At 36.9% G+C, this 16,187-nt stretch overlaps 2 protein-coding genes across 8 annotated transcripts in view; both read left to right on the top strand.

Moving 5' to 3' along the window:
* The window catches only part of FAM227B (family with sequence similarity 227 member B), a 220,387-nt gene that overhangs the window by 35,062 nt on the left and 169,138 nt on the right, over positions 1 to 16,187 (top strand). For all 7 annotated transcript variants that reach the window (XM_061157111.1, XM_061157105.1, XM_061157109.1 and 4 more), the window contains 2 exons: positions 524 to 650; positions 11,056 to 11,193. In XM_061157111.1, coding sequence (XP_061013094.1) covers positions 524 to 650; positions 11,056 to 11,193 — 265 coding nt within the window. The remainder of the gene's footprint in view (positions 1 to 523; positions 651 to 11,055; positions 11,194 to 16,187) is intronic.
* LOC133066242 (SUMO-activating enzyme subunit 2-like) lies at positions 11,340 to 13,918 on the top strand. Its single transcript, XM_061157104.1, is given in 2 exon segments — positions 11,340 to 11,669; positions 11,671 to 13,918. Coding segments are annotated over 2 exon segments (1,854 nt in total). The 5' UTR covers positions 11,340 to 11,379; the 3' UTR covers positions 13,235 to 13,918.

Below are 16,187 nucleotides of genomic sequence, written 5' to 3'. Positions count from 1 at the left end.
TTTTATTTCTCACACACACAAAGTGATAATTGTGTGACATAATAGAGGTGTTAGCTGATGCTATGGTGGTAATCATATTGCAAAATACAAATATATCAACATGTTGTACGCCTTAAACTTAGTATTACATGTCAAATATATTTCAATTAAGTGTATATATACTTTTTATTATAATGACTGGAAAGAGGGTATACTTTTTCTTAAAGAGGATATCAATAACAGGGTTAAATGAAATAAGTGTAGAATCATTAAACCTTAACTGTTAGCTTCATCCTTTATCCAAATTAAAATTTTTTCCCAAAATGCTAACAAATAGATAAATTGATATGACTTTATTTTTAACTCTTCTTTGTTCATAGTCTATTCTTCAGTTGTTGGAAGTACAGAGAGGCAAAAAAGGCCAAAAACAAGTTATAAGGAGAAAAAGGGACATGTATATTTCACAAACTAAACAACTTCTTTTGTATTTTAGATAGTGTTACATGAAATATGGAATTATTTTAATATGACTCTGTTTTGGTAGGTGTATCCTGATTGTTTGGCACAAGCTATCTATGTAACATTCCAGGAAGCATTTCCAGAATCCAGTAATCTCTTTAATGATGAATTTAAAGAAGATCTAGGGAATAATATTTTTCTTTGGTTGTCAGGTATGAATGTCATTTAAGTATTGATCATTACTTTGGTACCTAAAACTTTTGAATGGCAGTGTTTTGTTTAGTCAAAAATTTTGTTGTTCTTTGTCTTACAAAACATAGAATATTGATGTCTATGTTTCAAAATAATAATGATGATTTTCTTCTGAAAATTCTGTTATAATAAAATTAGTCAGTTATTAACTTTAGAAGGAAATAATTTTATAGGCAGTGGAATTCTTGAAGAAACCAAAACTGCCACAGAAAGAAAACTGTATGATACATATTTTATATTTGCAAGAGAAATATTTCAAGCTGCTTCTTTTAGAACACTGCTGGCATTTTTATAGCAAATAATACTGGGTAAATTCTAGAGCTAACTGAATTCTTTATATGACTACCATCATTAATCAAGGGAAAAAAGTGTTTGAATCGTGATGTGTGTGTGTGTGTCTGTGTGTCTAGGTAGGAGTTCAGTTCAGTCACTCAGTTGTGTCTGACTCTTTGCAACCCCATGGACTGCAGCACACGAGGCTTCCCTGTCCATCACCAACTCCCAGAGCTTACTCAAATTATGTCCATTGAGTCGGTGATGCCATCTAATATATCATCCTCTGTTGTGCCCTTGTCTTCCTGCCTTCAATCATCCCCAGCATCAGGGTCTTTTCCAGTGAGTCAGTTCTTTGCATCAGGTGGCCAAAGTATTGGAGTTTCAGCTTCAATATCAGTCCTTCCAATGAATATTCAGGACTGATTTCCTTTAGGATGGACTGGCTGGATCTCCTTGCAGTCTAAGGGACTCTCCAACACCACAGTTTAAAAGCATCAATTCTTTGGAGCTCAGCTTTCTTTATAGTCCAACCCTCACATCCATACATTACTACTGGAAAAACCATAGCCTTGACTAGATGGACCTTTGTTCACCAAGTAATGTCTCTGCTTTTTAATAAGCTGCCTAGGTTGGTCATAACTTTTCTTCCAAGGAGCAAGTGCCTTTTAATTTCATGGCTGCAGTCGCCATCTGCAGTGATTTTGGAGCCGAAAAAACAAAGTCTGTCACTGTTTCCACTGTTTCCCCATCTATTTGACATGAAGTGATGGGACCAGATGCCATGATCTTAGTTTTCTGGATGTTGAGTTTTAAGCCAACTTTTTCACTGTCCTCTTTCACTTTCATCAAGAGGTTCTTTAGTTCTTCACTTTCTGCCATAAGGGTCGTGTCATCTGCATATCTGAGGTTATTGATATTTCTCCCAGCAATCTTGATTCCAGCTTGTGCTTCATCCAGCCTGGCATTTCTCAAGATGTACTCTGCCTATAAGTTAAATAAGCAGGGTGACAATATACAGCCTTGACATACTCCTTTTCCTATTTGGAACCAGTCTGTTGTTCCATGTCCAGTTCTACGTATTGTTTCTTGACCTGCATACAGATTTCTCAAGAGGCATATCAGGTGGTCTGGTAGTCCCATCTCTGTAAGAATTTTCCACAGTTTGTTGTGGTCTGCACAGTCAATGGCTTTGGCATAGTCAATAAAGCAGAAATAGATATTTTTCTAGAACTCTTGCTTTTTCGATGACCCAACAGATGTTGGCAATTGGATCTCTGGTTCCTCTGCCTTTTCTAAATCCAGCTTGAACATCTGGAAGTTCATGGTTCATGTACTGTTTAAGCCTGGTTTGGAGAATTTTGAGCATCACTTTCTAGCGTGTGAGATGAATGCAATCGTGCAGTAGTTTGAGCATTCTTTGGCATTGCCTTTCTTTGGGATTGGAATGAAAACTGACCTTTTCCAGTCCTGTGGCCACTGCTGAGTTTTCCAAGATGGGGAAGTTCTATACAGTCAGTAAAAAAAAGACCAGGAGCTGACTGTGGCTCAGATCATGAACTCCTTATTGCCAAATTAAAACTTAAATTGAAGAAAGTAGAGAAGACCACTTGACGATTCAGGTATGACCAAAATCAGTCCCTTACACCTATATTGTAGGTCGGAGTGGTAGAACTCAAAACACTGAAGGGAACTAAAATTCCATCCTGGAGCACTTAGCCAGAGATTTAGGCACTTAGGTTTAAAACCAAGGTAATGGAGAGAAAAATCTCTCCAATATTTTTTCCAAAGACTACTATACCATTATGGACTTCCAGAAGTTATTGACTCTTCTCAAGTACTGGAAAAGTGAGTGAAGTCTAGTTCTTCTCATAAAACTTTCTGTCCAAATTTTGACTACTTTTTTTATAATTGTTTTGTGTCAATTCTTAGTAACCAAACCATTTCCAAAAGAAAATGTTCCATGTTTTAAGGAAGCAGTCCTTGGGAGGTAAACTCTAGAAAACAATCTGGAGCACCAGCCCCCTCCATCAATACACACAAGACAGGAGTGTCCTAATTACAGAGAAAAATCCAACTAATTCAAATATAAGAAATAAAAAGAAAATGAGCACAGCATTCATACAAAAAATATATACCGTAAGAGAAAAAGTGAAGAACAGAACAAATTTCCTCCAGACCTGTTACAGACTGAACTGTGTTCCCCCCAAATTCATATTGATTTCTGTATGTAAATATTATGAGTCACTTGCTTACTAAATCCTTTTGTTTGTGTTTTATCATTCATTGTCTAGGGTTTTCAAGTCATTTATCATATCATCTGCAAATATAGTTTTCATACTTCTTTTGCAATTATTATGCTTTTAACTAGTTTCTGTGAGGTATTCAAGCATGAATGTATGTAATATGCTGAGATGAGCAACAGCAATTAGTTAGGAGATTTATAAGGTAAATTCAGTGGGAATGTCTACTTTAGCCTGTTCCTGTTGGTCTTCAAAGCATTCTACACACAAACTGCCTGAGTTAAAGGCAAGAACACTAAATATAGATCCCTTATCTGATTTAAATAACAGAATAGTTTGCTCACTTCTAGCCTGAATACATTTGTTTGCAAATGCATATTCTTTGAAAAAGTTGGCTTAAAACTCAACATCCAGAAAACTAAGATCAAGGCATCTGTTGCCATCACTTCATGGCAAATAGATGGGGAAACAATGGAAACAGTGACTGAGTTTATTTTTGGGGGTTCCAAAAATCACTGCAGATAGTGACTACAGCCATTAAATTAAAAGACATTTGCTCCTTGGAAGAAAAGTTATGACCAACCTAGAAAGAAAGAAAAGAAAGAAAGAAAGTGACGTCACTCAGTCATGTCTGACCCTTTGTGACCCCATGGACTGTAGCCTACCAGGCTCTTCTGTCCATGGCATTTTCCAGGCAAGAGTACTGGAGTGAGTTGCCATTTCCTTCTCTAGGGGACCTTCCCAATGCAAGGATTGATCCCTGGTCTCCCACATTGTAGGCAGACGCTTTTACCATCTAAGCCACCAGGAAAGACCAACCTAAACAACATGTTAAAAAGCGGAGACATTACTTTGCCAACAGAGGTCCATCTAGTCAAAGCTATGGTTTTTCCAGTAGGCATGTATGGATGTGAAGGTTGGATTATAAAGAAAGCTGAGCGCCAAAGAATTGATGCTTTTGAACTGTGGTGCTGGAGAAGACTCTTGAGAGTCCCTTAGACTGCAAATGAGATCCGACCAGTCCATCCTAAAGGAAATCAGTCCTGAATATGCATTGGGAGGACTGAGGCTGAAGCTGAAACTCCAGTACTTTGGCCACCTGATGTGAAGAACTGACTCATTGGAAAAGACCCTGATGCTGGGAAAGATTGAAGGTGGAAGGAGAAGGGGACAGAGGATGGTTGGATGGCATCATCGACTCGATGGACATGAGTTTGAGTAAGGTCTGGGAGTTGGTGATGGACAGGGAGGCCTGGTGTGCTGCAGTCCATGGGGTCGCAAGGAGTCAGACATGACTGAGCAACTGAACTAAACTGATTCTTCCAACATTGGCTATTTATCCCTGTTGAACACCTGCTTCAGTACTTCTCTGTGGGCTGTTTCACCTTAGGAGAAAATATTTGTGTAGCGAAAAGATCAATATTTATTGCCTCTCCTTCACATCAGGCAGAGAAATGATTTAAAGTGAAGGGTAGGGGTGGCTAAAATGGGAAGCTTAAGGAATCTTTGGGATGAAACTGTACCTTAGCCTGACTATATCAATGTCTATATCCTGGTTGTGATATCATATTATAGTTTTACAAGGTGTTACCATTGTGGCAAACTAAATAGAGGGCCCAGGGATCTCTCTGTATTATTTGTTGCAAGTGCATGTAAATCTACATTCATCTCAGAGTTAAAAAAATTCAAACCGCATTTTCTTAAGATAAAAGGTAGCTATGTGGGTGGAAGTATATGAATATTCTGGACAACTACCAATATCTACTAAAGCTAAACATATGTTAAATTTGGACTAGCATATTTCTGACTCCCAGGTACATAACCTCCAGAAATCTACATATTTCTGTATACCAAAAGTATAAAATGTTCATAGCAGTGCTATTTATATAATAATCAAAATGAACTGTCCAAATGCCCACAGTAATATAAAATTTAGATAAACTGTGGAGTATTCATATAATGAAATACTGCCAGCAATGAGGATGAGTGAACTATAATCATACACAGTAGCAAACAAATCACACAAACAAGGTTGAGGGGCCAGGCACAAAAAGGTAGATCCTATATGAGTTCTTTGATACAAAGTTCAAAATCTGACAAAACTAATCCATGGTGTTAGAAGCTGAATATTTTGTTTCTGAGGGCTGGTAACATGGACACCATGTATTAAACTTGTGAAGATTCACTGACCTGTACATAATTGTTCATTTGTATTTTTATGCATGGATAAGAATTTAAGTTGTAAACAAAGGCGGTAGTGGTGGCTGCACTAGAGCCTCTATGATTTATTTAATTGTGAATGTGTTTTTATAGCTTTCTGTCACAATGCTTTTTCTCACATTGCATATCTATCAAGACTCACATGTTTTCTGAGTTCTATGCTCATAAATGACCTTTTCATTTTTTACTATGATTTTATTTCTCAATTGTGATCAATTACTTTGTTTTGGCTAGAGCACTTGTTGAAGGAATTTAAAAGACATTTTTCTTATTCTTTGTTGGAAAAATATTTATATCATAAATATAAAATACTTAATTCAATTTCTCCTCCTTAATTTATGAAAAATTCCATTTTTTAAAGATGAAGTCATCACTTTATTTGTTTCTTTGCATTATATTCAGTTTAATTACTTACATTGTCAGTTGGCTTTCATTTTGGTTCGTTTTTCACAAATTTTTTTTTTACCAGAGTTCCTTATTTGTTGTTGTTGTTTAGTTGCTAAGTCATGTCCAACTCTTTGCAACACCATAGACTATAGCCCCACCAGGTTTCTCTGTCCATGGGATTTCCCAAGCAAGAATACTGGAGTCACCATTTCCTTCTCCAGGGGACCTTCCAAACCAAGGGATCAAACATGTATTGGCAGGTGAATTCTTTACCACTGAGCCACATAGGAAGCCTAAAGATCCTTATATACAATAAGAAAAAGAGCACCAGAGCTTGTATAGGTTTCCTGTTACTGATACAGCAAATTACTACTTAGTTTAAAGCAACATAAATATATTATCTTAGAGTTCTGAAAGTCATAGGTCTAAAATGAGTTTCACTAGGGTAAAACCAAGATGTTGGGAGAGCTGTGTGATTCTAGAGGCTCTAGGGAGAATCTCTTTTCAGCTTTCCAGAAGCTGTTTCCATTCTTTGCCTCATAGCCTTTCATCATCAAAGCCCACAATGACTAGTCATCTTTCTCATATCGCATCATTCTAATACTGACTCTTCTACCTCCCTCTTCCATATCTATGACTCTTCTGAGTACTTTGGGCTCACCTGGACAAGCCAGCATACTGTCCATATTTTAAGGCTAGCCAGTTATTAACTTAATTCTGTCTGCTTCCTTAATTCCTCTTTGCCATGTAACATAACGTATTCACCATTTGGGAACATTAAGATATGGAAGACTTTGGAGGATACTTCTAACTAGTATAGAGACACATTAGGATTTTGTATGATTGGCTAGGTTCTAGCACAAGCTTTATGACTATCCTATGTGGCAGCTTTACAATGAATATGATGAAGGTTTGTGCTCTGACTTCTGGCTTCTGCTTAGGATATAGAAAACTAAAATGATATTACTTCCACTCTTCTACCTTAAAACACTAAACTATCTGCAAATTAGAAACTTTCCTTGAACCCATCAGAGATTCCAAGGCAATCAACCCGAAATCTACAGAAAGACAGGTACCTCCAAGGGAAGACCAGATGTCAGCACTTGCTCACGTGGGACAGATGCAGCTAGATACCATTAAAAGGCAGTAAGAAGAATTTAGCCAAAATTTCTAGTGAATTACTTAGAGCTGAGTATGGTCTAGTGTGACCATATAGGACACTTAGGAGCTTCATAAACAAGAAGGAAGTTGACATTACAAGTCTCTCTCCACATATTTTATAAGTAATAATTGAGGATGGTATGACAGTCTTGAGAAAGCCTGGGGGAATATAAGAGAAACCACTACAGAAAAGGCATTAAGCCTTGCCTGGACCCTTCTCTTCCATCTCCTTTGTATTAACAACAAGCTTTAAGTCACAGCAGGAGGAGGGAGAAAGGTTGCCGGGAGGAAGGGCAGCAAATCCAGTTGCCCTTAGTGAAGGAGTGGAGATGCAACTCATCCCAGAAACAGAACTACCTATCAAAAGACAAGGAAATAATCAGAACCAGTTTTAGATAAGGCACAGGTATTAGAATATTAGACAGAAAATTTCAACTACCTATGATTAATGTGGTAAATGCTCAAGTGGAAAAGATGGATAACATGTATGATCAGATATGTAATTTGTGTAAAACATGAAAACTAAACAAAGAAGGCCACACAGACCAATGGAAGAAAAGTGAGAACCCAGAAATAAACCCTCACAAACACAGTCAACTAATATTTGACAAAGAAGCCAAGAATACTCAATAGGAATATGATAATCTCTTCAATACATGGTGTTGGGAAAGCTGAATCATCATATGTAGAGTAATCAAATTTGACTCCTATCTTATTGTTGTCCAGTTGCTAAGTTGTGTCCGACTCTTTGCAACCCCGTGGACTACAGCACACAAGGCTTCCCTGTCCTTCAGTATCTCCCAGAGTCTGCCCAAACTCACATCCATTGAGCAGTGATGCCATCCAACCATCTCATCCTCTATCACCTGCTTCTCCTCCTGTTCTCAATCCTTTCCAGCATCAGGGTCTTTTCCACTGAGTCAGCTCTTTACATCAGGTGGCCAAAGTATTGGAGCTTTAGCATCAGTCCTTCCCATGAATATTCAGGGTTGATTTTCCTTAGGATTGACTAGTTTTTTCTCCTTGCTGTCCAAGGGATTCTCAAGAATCTTCTCCAGCACCACAGTTCAAAAGTATCAATTCTTCAGCGCTCAGCCTTTTTTATTGTCCGATTCTCACGTTTATACATGACTACTGGAAAAACCATAGCATTGACTGTATGAACCTTAGTCAGCAAAGTAACATCTCTGCTTTTTAATATGCTGTCTAGGTTTGTAGTAGCTTTTCTTCCAAGGAGCAAGTGTCTTCTAATTTCATGGCTGAAGTCACCATCTGCAGTGATTTTGGAGCCCAAGAAGAGAAAATTTGTCGCTGTTTTCACTTTTCCCCCTTTTATTTGCCAGGAAGTGATTGGACTGGATGCCATGATCTTGGTTTTTTGAATGTTGAGTTTTAAGCCAGCTTTTTCACTTTCCTTTTTCACCCTCATCAACAGGCTCTTTAGTTCTTCCTTGCTTTTTGTCATTAGAGTGGTAGCATCTGCATATATGAGGCTGTTGATATTTCTCCCAGAAATTCTTGATACCAGCTTACTATTCATCCAGCATGGCACTTTGCATGATGTACTCTGCATAAAAGTGAAATTAACAGAGTGACAAAATACAGCCTTGACATACTCCTTTCCCAATTTTGAACCAATCTGTTGTTCCCTGTCTGGTTCTGATTGTTGCTTCTTGACCTATATACAGGTTTCTCAGGAGGCAGGTAAGGTGGTCTGATATTCGTATCTCTTTAACAGTTTTCCAGTTTGTTGTAATCCACACAGTCAAAGGCTTTAGTGTAGTCAGTGAAGCAAATGTTTTTCTGGAATTCCCTTGCTTTTTCTATATCACTCAAAAAAATTAACTTCAAATGGAGGAAAGAACTGAAACCATAAAACTCTTAAGAAGAAAACGTAGTGGAAAAGCTCCTTAATATATGTCTTGGCAATAATTTTTTGCATATGATATCAAAAGCACAAGCAGCAAAAGCAAAAATTAGTAAGTGAAACTACATCAAACTAAAAAGCTTCTGCACAGTAAAAAAAAAAAAAATTAACAAAATGCAAAAGGAACTTATTAAATATATGTGCAAATCATATCTTATAAGGGATTGATACCCAAAAGCTAAAAGGAGCTCAATTCAATAGCAAAAGAAACAAACAAAAAAAAACTATCTGATTTTAAAAATAGAGGAACTGAAGACATTTTTCCAAAGAAGACATACCGATGTCCAACTGGTACAGGAAAGGATGTTCAGCATCACTAATCACCAAGGAAATGCTAGTCAAAACCACAATGAGATATCACCTCACACCTGTTAGAATGGCCATTTTCAAACTGACTACAAATAACAAATATTGATGAGGATATGAAGAAAAGAGAACCCTTGTTGTTGGTCAAAATGTAAATTGGTAGAGCCACTGTAGCAAACAGTATGGAGGTTCATCAAAAATGAAAACTAGAGCTACTGCGCACGTCAGCAGTCCCACTTCTAGCAGCTAGACTGCATCTTTCTCCTGATCTCCTGCCAGGCTGTGGTGTGAAGTGAGGGGAACTGGGCATTTGCCCTTTGGATTGGGAAGTGTGATGAGGTGGCTGCCATCTGTGCAAGTCCCTCGCTGCTCTGATTGTTAGCAATCCAACACACACACCCTCCTCACAAGTGGAGTCTAGGCTTCTCCAGCTCTCCCATCTGTTTCAGTGGATTTCCCGGCAGACCAGGGGGCTGCCCAGGGCCAGGATCCACCTGTGTGGACCTTCTCTTCCATACCCCTCCAGGGGCGCTGGTCCCACCCTAATGCCTTCTCCTCCCCCTGCAATTCTGCTGAGTTACATGGAGATCTTTCTTGCAGTTTTGGCTTTATAAAAGATATTCTGCTGGTTTCCAATTAGTAGTAGTTTTTTTTTTTTTTTTTTTTTAGGTTGTCTTCCACATGTAGATATATTTTGGATGTGTTTGTGAGAAGTGAGCTCCATGTCTTCCTACTCTGACACTGACCCCCCCCCCATTCAATAAAAAACTATCTTTTAAATATCCTCATCTGTTGACCTCCCTATACCCCAGATTTTCCACTAATATGCTATATATTTTAAAACACAGACAATATTGAGAAACATTCAAATGAATTGTTTTGAATATTTTATCTAGTGGCAACTAATGTAAAATAAGCAATAACCAAATTTAAAGACACTTCAAAAATTGCAATTTGATATCAAAATATAACATAATCCTCATTGAATGCTCACTACTGGGAAATTATTGGATATATTTTATGAGTATGTCAATGTATGTTAATATGTTTATTATATTTTATGTTTGTTTTTATATTCATGTTTCCCAGTTACTGAATGCTTTAACATATACAAACTCAATTAACCATCAGAATAAGCATATGAAGTATACTAAGGAATTTATATTCTTCTCATTTTTACTGCTGGGGTTAAATCAATTATTAAACCTTACACAGCTTTTGGAACAAAAGTGGAACTTTTAAAATAGAATTTATTTTTATTACTTTTAGAGTGCTATAATCTATTCAAAAACATTGTTTTGAAAATAATAGATACAGAGAGGAAAAAAATTTTAATGTAATCAGCTATCGATGGTTGCTCAGAGGCAACAATTAAGCTATAGTCACACATCCATATAAGGTTAACAATTAAGCTACAGTCACACATCCATATAAGGTAAAATTGTCCTTCACATAAAAACAATACTATGATTACTTTTATATGTTAATAAGTACTTACAAGGTAACTTTTTATGGATACTTCATGATCCACTGTTTGTACTTTTGTTGGATATTTAGGTCCTTTCAAGTTTTCACAATGTTAATCTCCCCTTGTGTCCATTTATGAACTTAGCTTGTATTTTTGAGTCAGAAGGGTATATATCATGTTTATCTCTTTTCTGATTCACTGTCTTATATGATAAGACATTAACATTTCTATACAGAGATTCCCTCTTTTGAAACCTAAGACTGACAGTTCTCACAGGACTGTCGTGAGAATTAAAAGTATAATACCCAAAAAAAGGCTTCAACAGAAGATGTTTTTAAAATCGTAACTTCTTTGGTTAAATATACATTTTGTGTTAACAGGTTTACCGCCTCAAAAAGGATTTTGGACCCACTGGAAACTAAAAGAACTCTCCACAACAACCATTCATGGTAGCAAGAAAATGCCTTCAAAATCTATAAAGGACATAATTGCGAGAAATCAAGAACACCTATCAGCTTGTAAGTAAATTTATTATATATTGCTTACTGAAATAGCCAAGATCAAGTATATCATTATTCATTTATCAGAATTTTTTAATGACTTATTTTCTAGTGAGAGTCTTAAAATAACATTTAATTTATAGATGGGTATTACAGTAATTTGAATACTGCTTTACATTTTTAGTTTTTCCTTATAAAAATTACATGTGGTCGCGGGGGCTGCCCCGGGAGCTGGCTGAGGCCGTGGCCGGGGGCAGAGTCCTGGTGGTGGGGGCGGGCGGCATCGGCTGCGAACTCCTCAAAAACCTCGTGCTCACTGGCTTCTCCCACATCGACCTGATTGATCTGGATACTATTGATGTCAGCAACCTCAACAGGCAGTTTTTGTTTCAAAAGAAACATGTTGGAAGATCAAAGGCCCAGGTTGCCAAAGAGAGTGTGCTGCAGTTTTACCCGAAAGCTAATATCATAGCCTACCATGACAGCATCATGAACTGCCCGCAACCATGTTAATAGAATGTGTCTAGCAGCTGATGTCCCTCTTATTGAGAGTGGAACTGCTGGTTATCTTGGGCAAGTAACCACTATCAAAAAGGGTGTGACCAAGTGTTACGAATGTCATCCCAAACCAACCCAGAGAACTTTTCCTGGCTGTACAATTCGTAACACACCTTCAGAACCTATTCATTGCATTGTCTGGGTGAAGTATCTGTTCAACCAGTTGTTTGGAGAAGAAGATGCTGATCAAGAAGTATCTCCTGACAGAGCTGACCCTGAAGCTTCCTGGGAACCAATGGAAGCCGAAGCCAGAGCCAGAGCATCTAGTGAAGATGGTGACATTAAACGTATTTCCACCAAGGAATGGGCTAAATCAACTGGATATGATCCAGTTAAACTTTTTACCAAGCTTTTTAAAGATGATGTCAGGTATCTATTGACTATGGACAAACTATGGCAGAAAAGGAAACCTCCAGTTCCATTGGATTGGGCTGAAGTGCAAAGTCAAGGAGAAGAAACCAGTGCATCAGATCAACAAAATGAACCCCAGTTAGGTCTGAAAGACCATCAGGTTCTAGATATCAAGAGCTATGCGTGTCTTTTTTCAAAGAGCATTGAGACTTTGAGAGTTCATTTAGCAGAAAAGGGGGATGGAGCTGAGCTCATATGGGACAAGGATGACCCATCTGCAATGGATTTTGTCACCTCTGCTGCAAATCTCAGGATGCATATTTTCAGTATGAATATGAAGAGCAGATTCGATATCAAATCAATGGCAGGGAACATTATTCCTCCTATCGCTACTACTAATGCAGTGATTGCTGGGTTGATAGTATTGGAAGGACTGAAGATTTTATCAGGAAAAATAGACCAGTGTAGAACAATTTTTTTGAATAAACAACCAAACCCAAGAAAGAAGCTTCTTGTGCCTTGTGCACTGGATGCTCCCAACCCTAACTGTTACGTATGTGCCAGCAAGCCAGAGGTGACTGTGCAGCTGAATGTTCATAAAGTGACTGTTCTCACCTTACAAGATAAGATTGTGAAAGAAAAATTTGCTATGGTAGCACCAGATGTCCAAATTGAAGATGGAAAAGGAACAATCCTAATATCTTCAGAAGAGGGAGAGAGAGAAGCTAATAATCACAAGAAATTGTCAGAATTTGGAATTAGAAATGGGAGCCGACTTCAAGCAGATGACTTCCTTCAGGACTACACTTTATTGATCAACATCCTTCATAGTGAAGACCTAGGAAAGGATGTTGAATTTGAAGTTGTTGGTGATGCCCCAGAAAAAGTGGGGCCCAAGCAAGCTGAAGATGCTGCCAAAAGCATAACCAATGGCAGCGACGATGGAGCTCAGCCTTCTACATCCACAGCACAAGAGCAAGATGATGTGCTCATAGTTGATTCGGATGAAGAAGGTCCCTCAAATAATGCTGATATCAGTGAAGACGAAAGAAGTCGCAAGAGGAAGCTAGATGAGAAAGAGAGTGTCAGTGCGAAAAGGTCACGCATAGAGCAGGCAGAGGAGCTTGAAGAGGTTATAGCATTAAATTGAACAGAACTGCCTCTGAACGGAACCTCTTACTCCATTAAGGCCTTCTGGGCAGAACCAGGTTATTTGTTACGTCCTTTGTTCCAAAGGGAAAAAATTGATACCAGTGACTTGAAGATGATTCTGCTCCCTTTGAAAGCATTCATTTTGCTAGAACTATTAGAAGCATTGCAGTATGCTGTATTGAAAGTAGGAATATAGTTTTAAAACCCTTTGAACAAAGTATGTGCATAACCAGTCCATGAGATGAAACAACACAATGCATGTTGCCTTTTTAATGTAAATACCCTTAGGTATCATTTAATAGTTTTAAAATATTGTGGTTTAGTAAAGTTGATACCTGGTTATAAATATTATGCCTTTATTTTTGGTTAGAAGAAGAATTATTTTTAGCCTAGATCTAACCATTTTCATACTCTTACCTTACTGAAACAGATTCAAAGAAGTATCAAGTGCTATGCATTGAAACTTGTTTTTAAATGTTAACCGGCACTATGTATATTAATGTAAAACAGTTGTTAATTTACTCAAGTTTTCAGCTTGTACTGCCTGGTATGTCTGTGTAAGAAGCCAGTTTTTGTGTATTGTTACAGTTTCAGGTTATTTATATTTGATGTTTTGTAAAACTCAAATAGAACTATACTGTACTTGCGGACAAAATAAATGACATCTGCATACTTGTTAAAAAAAAAATTACATGTACTTAAGTCCTTTTCTCATTTGCATTTATTATAATTTTAATATTAATTTCAGAGAACTTCTCAGGTATAAGAATGCTTCAAATACTGTTACTTTTTGGCTGTATTGCTAACTGGTTAATAATATGTTTTACCGATAGATAAGCTTAAAATGTTTTATTCAGTAAATTTAAATAATGCCTTTGTAGAGTGTCAGTTTTGTGGCATATTTATCAGGACTTACTTAACCTAATATGAAAAAACAATCTACCTGCTTTTATTTAGTACTTTTTAATTTCCATTTTTATTCAATTCTTTAATCCACTTGTGGTTTATTTGTTACAAAGGGAGATAATTGGATTCCAGTATTTTGTTTGCAAATGCTCACTTTTTAGATAATCCACTTACAGACTACTTTATTTTTTTTTAATTTTTTTTTTCTTTTAAAAAATTTTTAATCTTACAAACCCTTGTGTTGAGGGCTGACTTTCAATAGATCGCAGTGATGGAGCTACAGACTACTTTAAATACCAATTCACATGAATATATTTTTGTGTTCTCTTCTACCTGCCAAATTTCTGAGACAAAACCAAACTTCTTAGTTACTCTATATTAATAAGCACTTTAAGGCAAGTTCATGTCTCTCTAATTTATACTGTATTTCAATACTAAACACTGGTCTGGTGCTCAGGCCTCAATACTGACTGACTAAACAGAATCTCAGACTCAGCATTTTTTTTAAAGGTACTCAGATGATTTCAATTTGCAGGCAAAGTTAAGAACTCCTAGTGTAAAGGGAAATACCTTTCCATTATACTTCTTGATATAGGCTGGTGGAAGGAGGGACTAACCTCCTCAACCTACTCTGAAAACTCTCTCTTCAGTTAGTTTTTTATTCTAAAATTGTTTAATTGGTTAATTACTGCTCTTCTGATTAGTACTTTGATTTTTTGCCACTCTTATCTCTATAGACAGCATGCTGTTTGATTTCTATCTTTTAGTAGTTATGTGAAATTTCTTATTTGCTAATGTTACCCTGGTTTTTATAGAACTTCAGACATATCTGTTTAGAAAGAGAGATAATTTTGTATACATTTTGTATAGAAAGAGAGATAATTTACTATTTTGACCCAATCTTAAATATCTCTTTTTGCTTCTTAGTCTTACATGTGAAAAATAATTTGGCAAAATAGAAAATTAAGGAACTTTTAATTTTTTCAAGTTTTAACTTACAGAAAAGTGGTAAAAATAGTTTAAGGAGCTCCCATATATCCTTTATCCACCAGCTGTTTGAATTTATTCTATTTGTTTTATCATTCTCTTTTTTTATATAAGCATTTAAAGCTATAAATTTCCCCAATTACTGTTTCAGCTACTTTCTGCAAATTTTGATGTTATATTTTCATTGTCATTTAATTCAGAATATTTTCTAATATCCAGTATAATTTCTATTTTGATCCATGGGTTATTTAGAGGTGTATTACTTATTTTTTAAAAATTTAGTGTTTTTCTGGATATCTTAAAATTACTGATTTCTACTTTTAAAAAATAATGATCTGATCTACTTTTTTTTTTTTTCCCAGTGGGTTTTGTCATACATTGATATGAATCAGCCATGGATTTACATGTATTCCCAATCCCGATCCCCCCTCCCACCTCCCTCTCCACCCGATTCCTCTGGGTCTTCCCAGTGCACCAGGCCAGAGCACTTGTCTCATGCATCCCACCTGGGCTGGTGATCTGTTTCACCATAGATAGTATACATGCTGTTCTTTTGAAATATCCCACCCTCACATTCTCCCACAAAGTTCAAAAGTCTGTTCTGTATTTCTGTGTCTCTTTTTCTGTTTTGCATATAGGGTTATCGTTATCACCTTTCTAAATTCCATATATATGTGTTAGTATGCTGTAATGGTCTTTATCTTTCTGGCTTACTTCACTCTGTATAATGGGCTCCAGCTTTATCCATCTCATTAGGACTGGTTCAAATGAATTCTTTTTAATGGCTGAGTAATATTCCATGGTGTATATGTACCACAGCTTCCTTATCCATTCGTCTGCTGATGGGCATCTAGGTTGCTTCCATGTCCTGGCTATTATAAACAGTGCTGCGATGAACATTGGGGTGCACGTGTCTCTTTCAGATCTGGTTTCCTCAGTGTGTATGCCCAGAAGTGGGATTGCTGGGTCATATGGCAGTTCTATTTCCAGTTTTTTAAGCAATCTCCACACTGTTTTCCATAGCGGCTGTACTAGTTTGCATTCCCACCAACAGTGTA

The sequence above is a fragment of the Dama dama genome, chromosome 12 (assembly GCF_033118175.1).
Source record: "Dama dama isolate Ldn47 chromosome 12, ASM3311817v1, whole genome shotgun sequence".
NCBI lineage: Eukaryota > Metazoa > Chordata > Mammalia > Artiodactyla > Cervidae > Dama > Dama dama.
The sequence above is the reverse complement of the archived record's forward strand: the minus strand, read 5'-3'. Positions and strand labels throughout refer to the sequence as shown.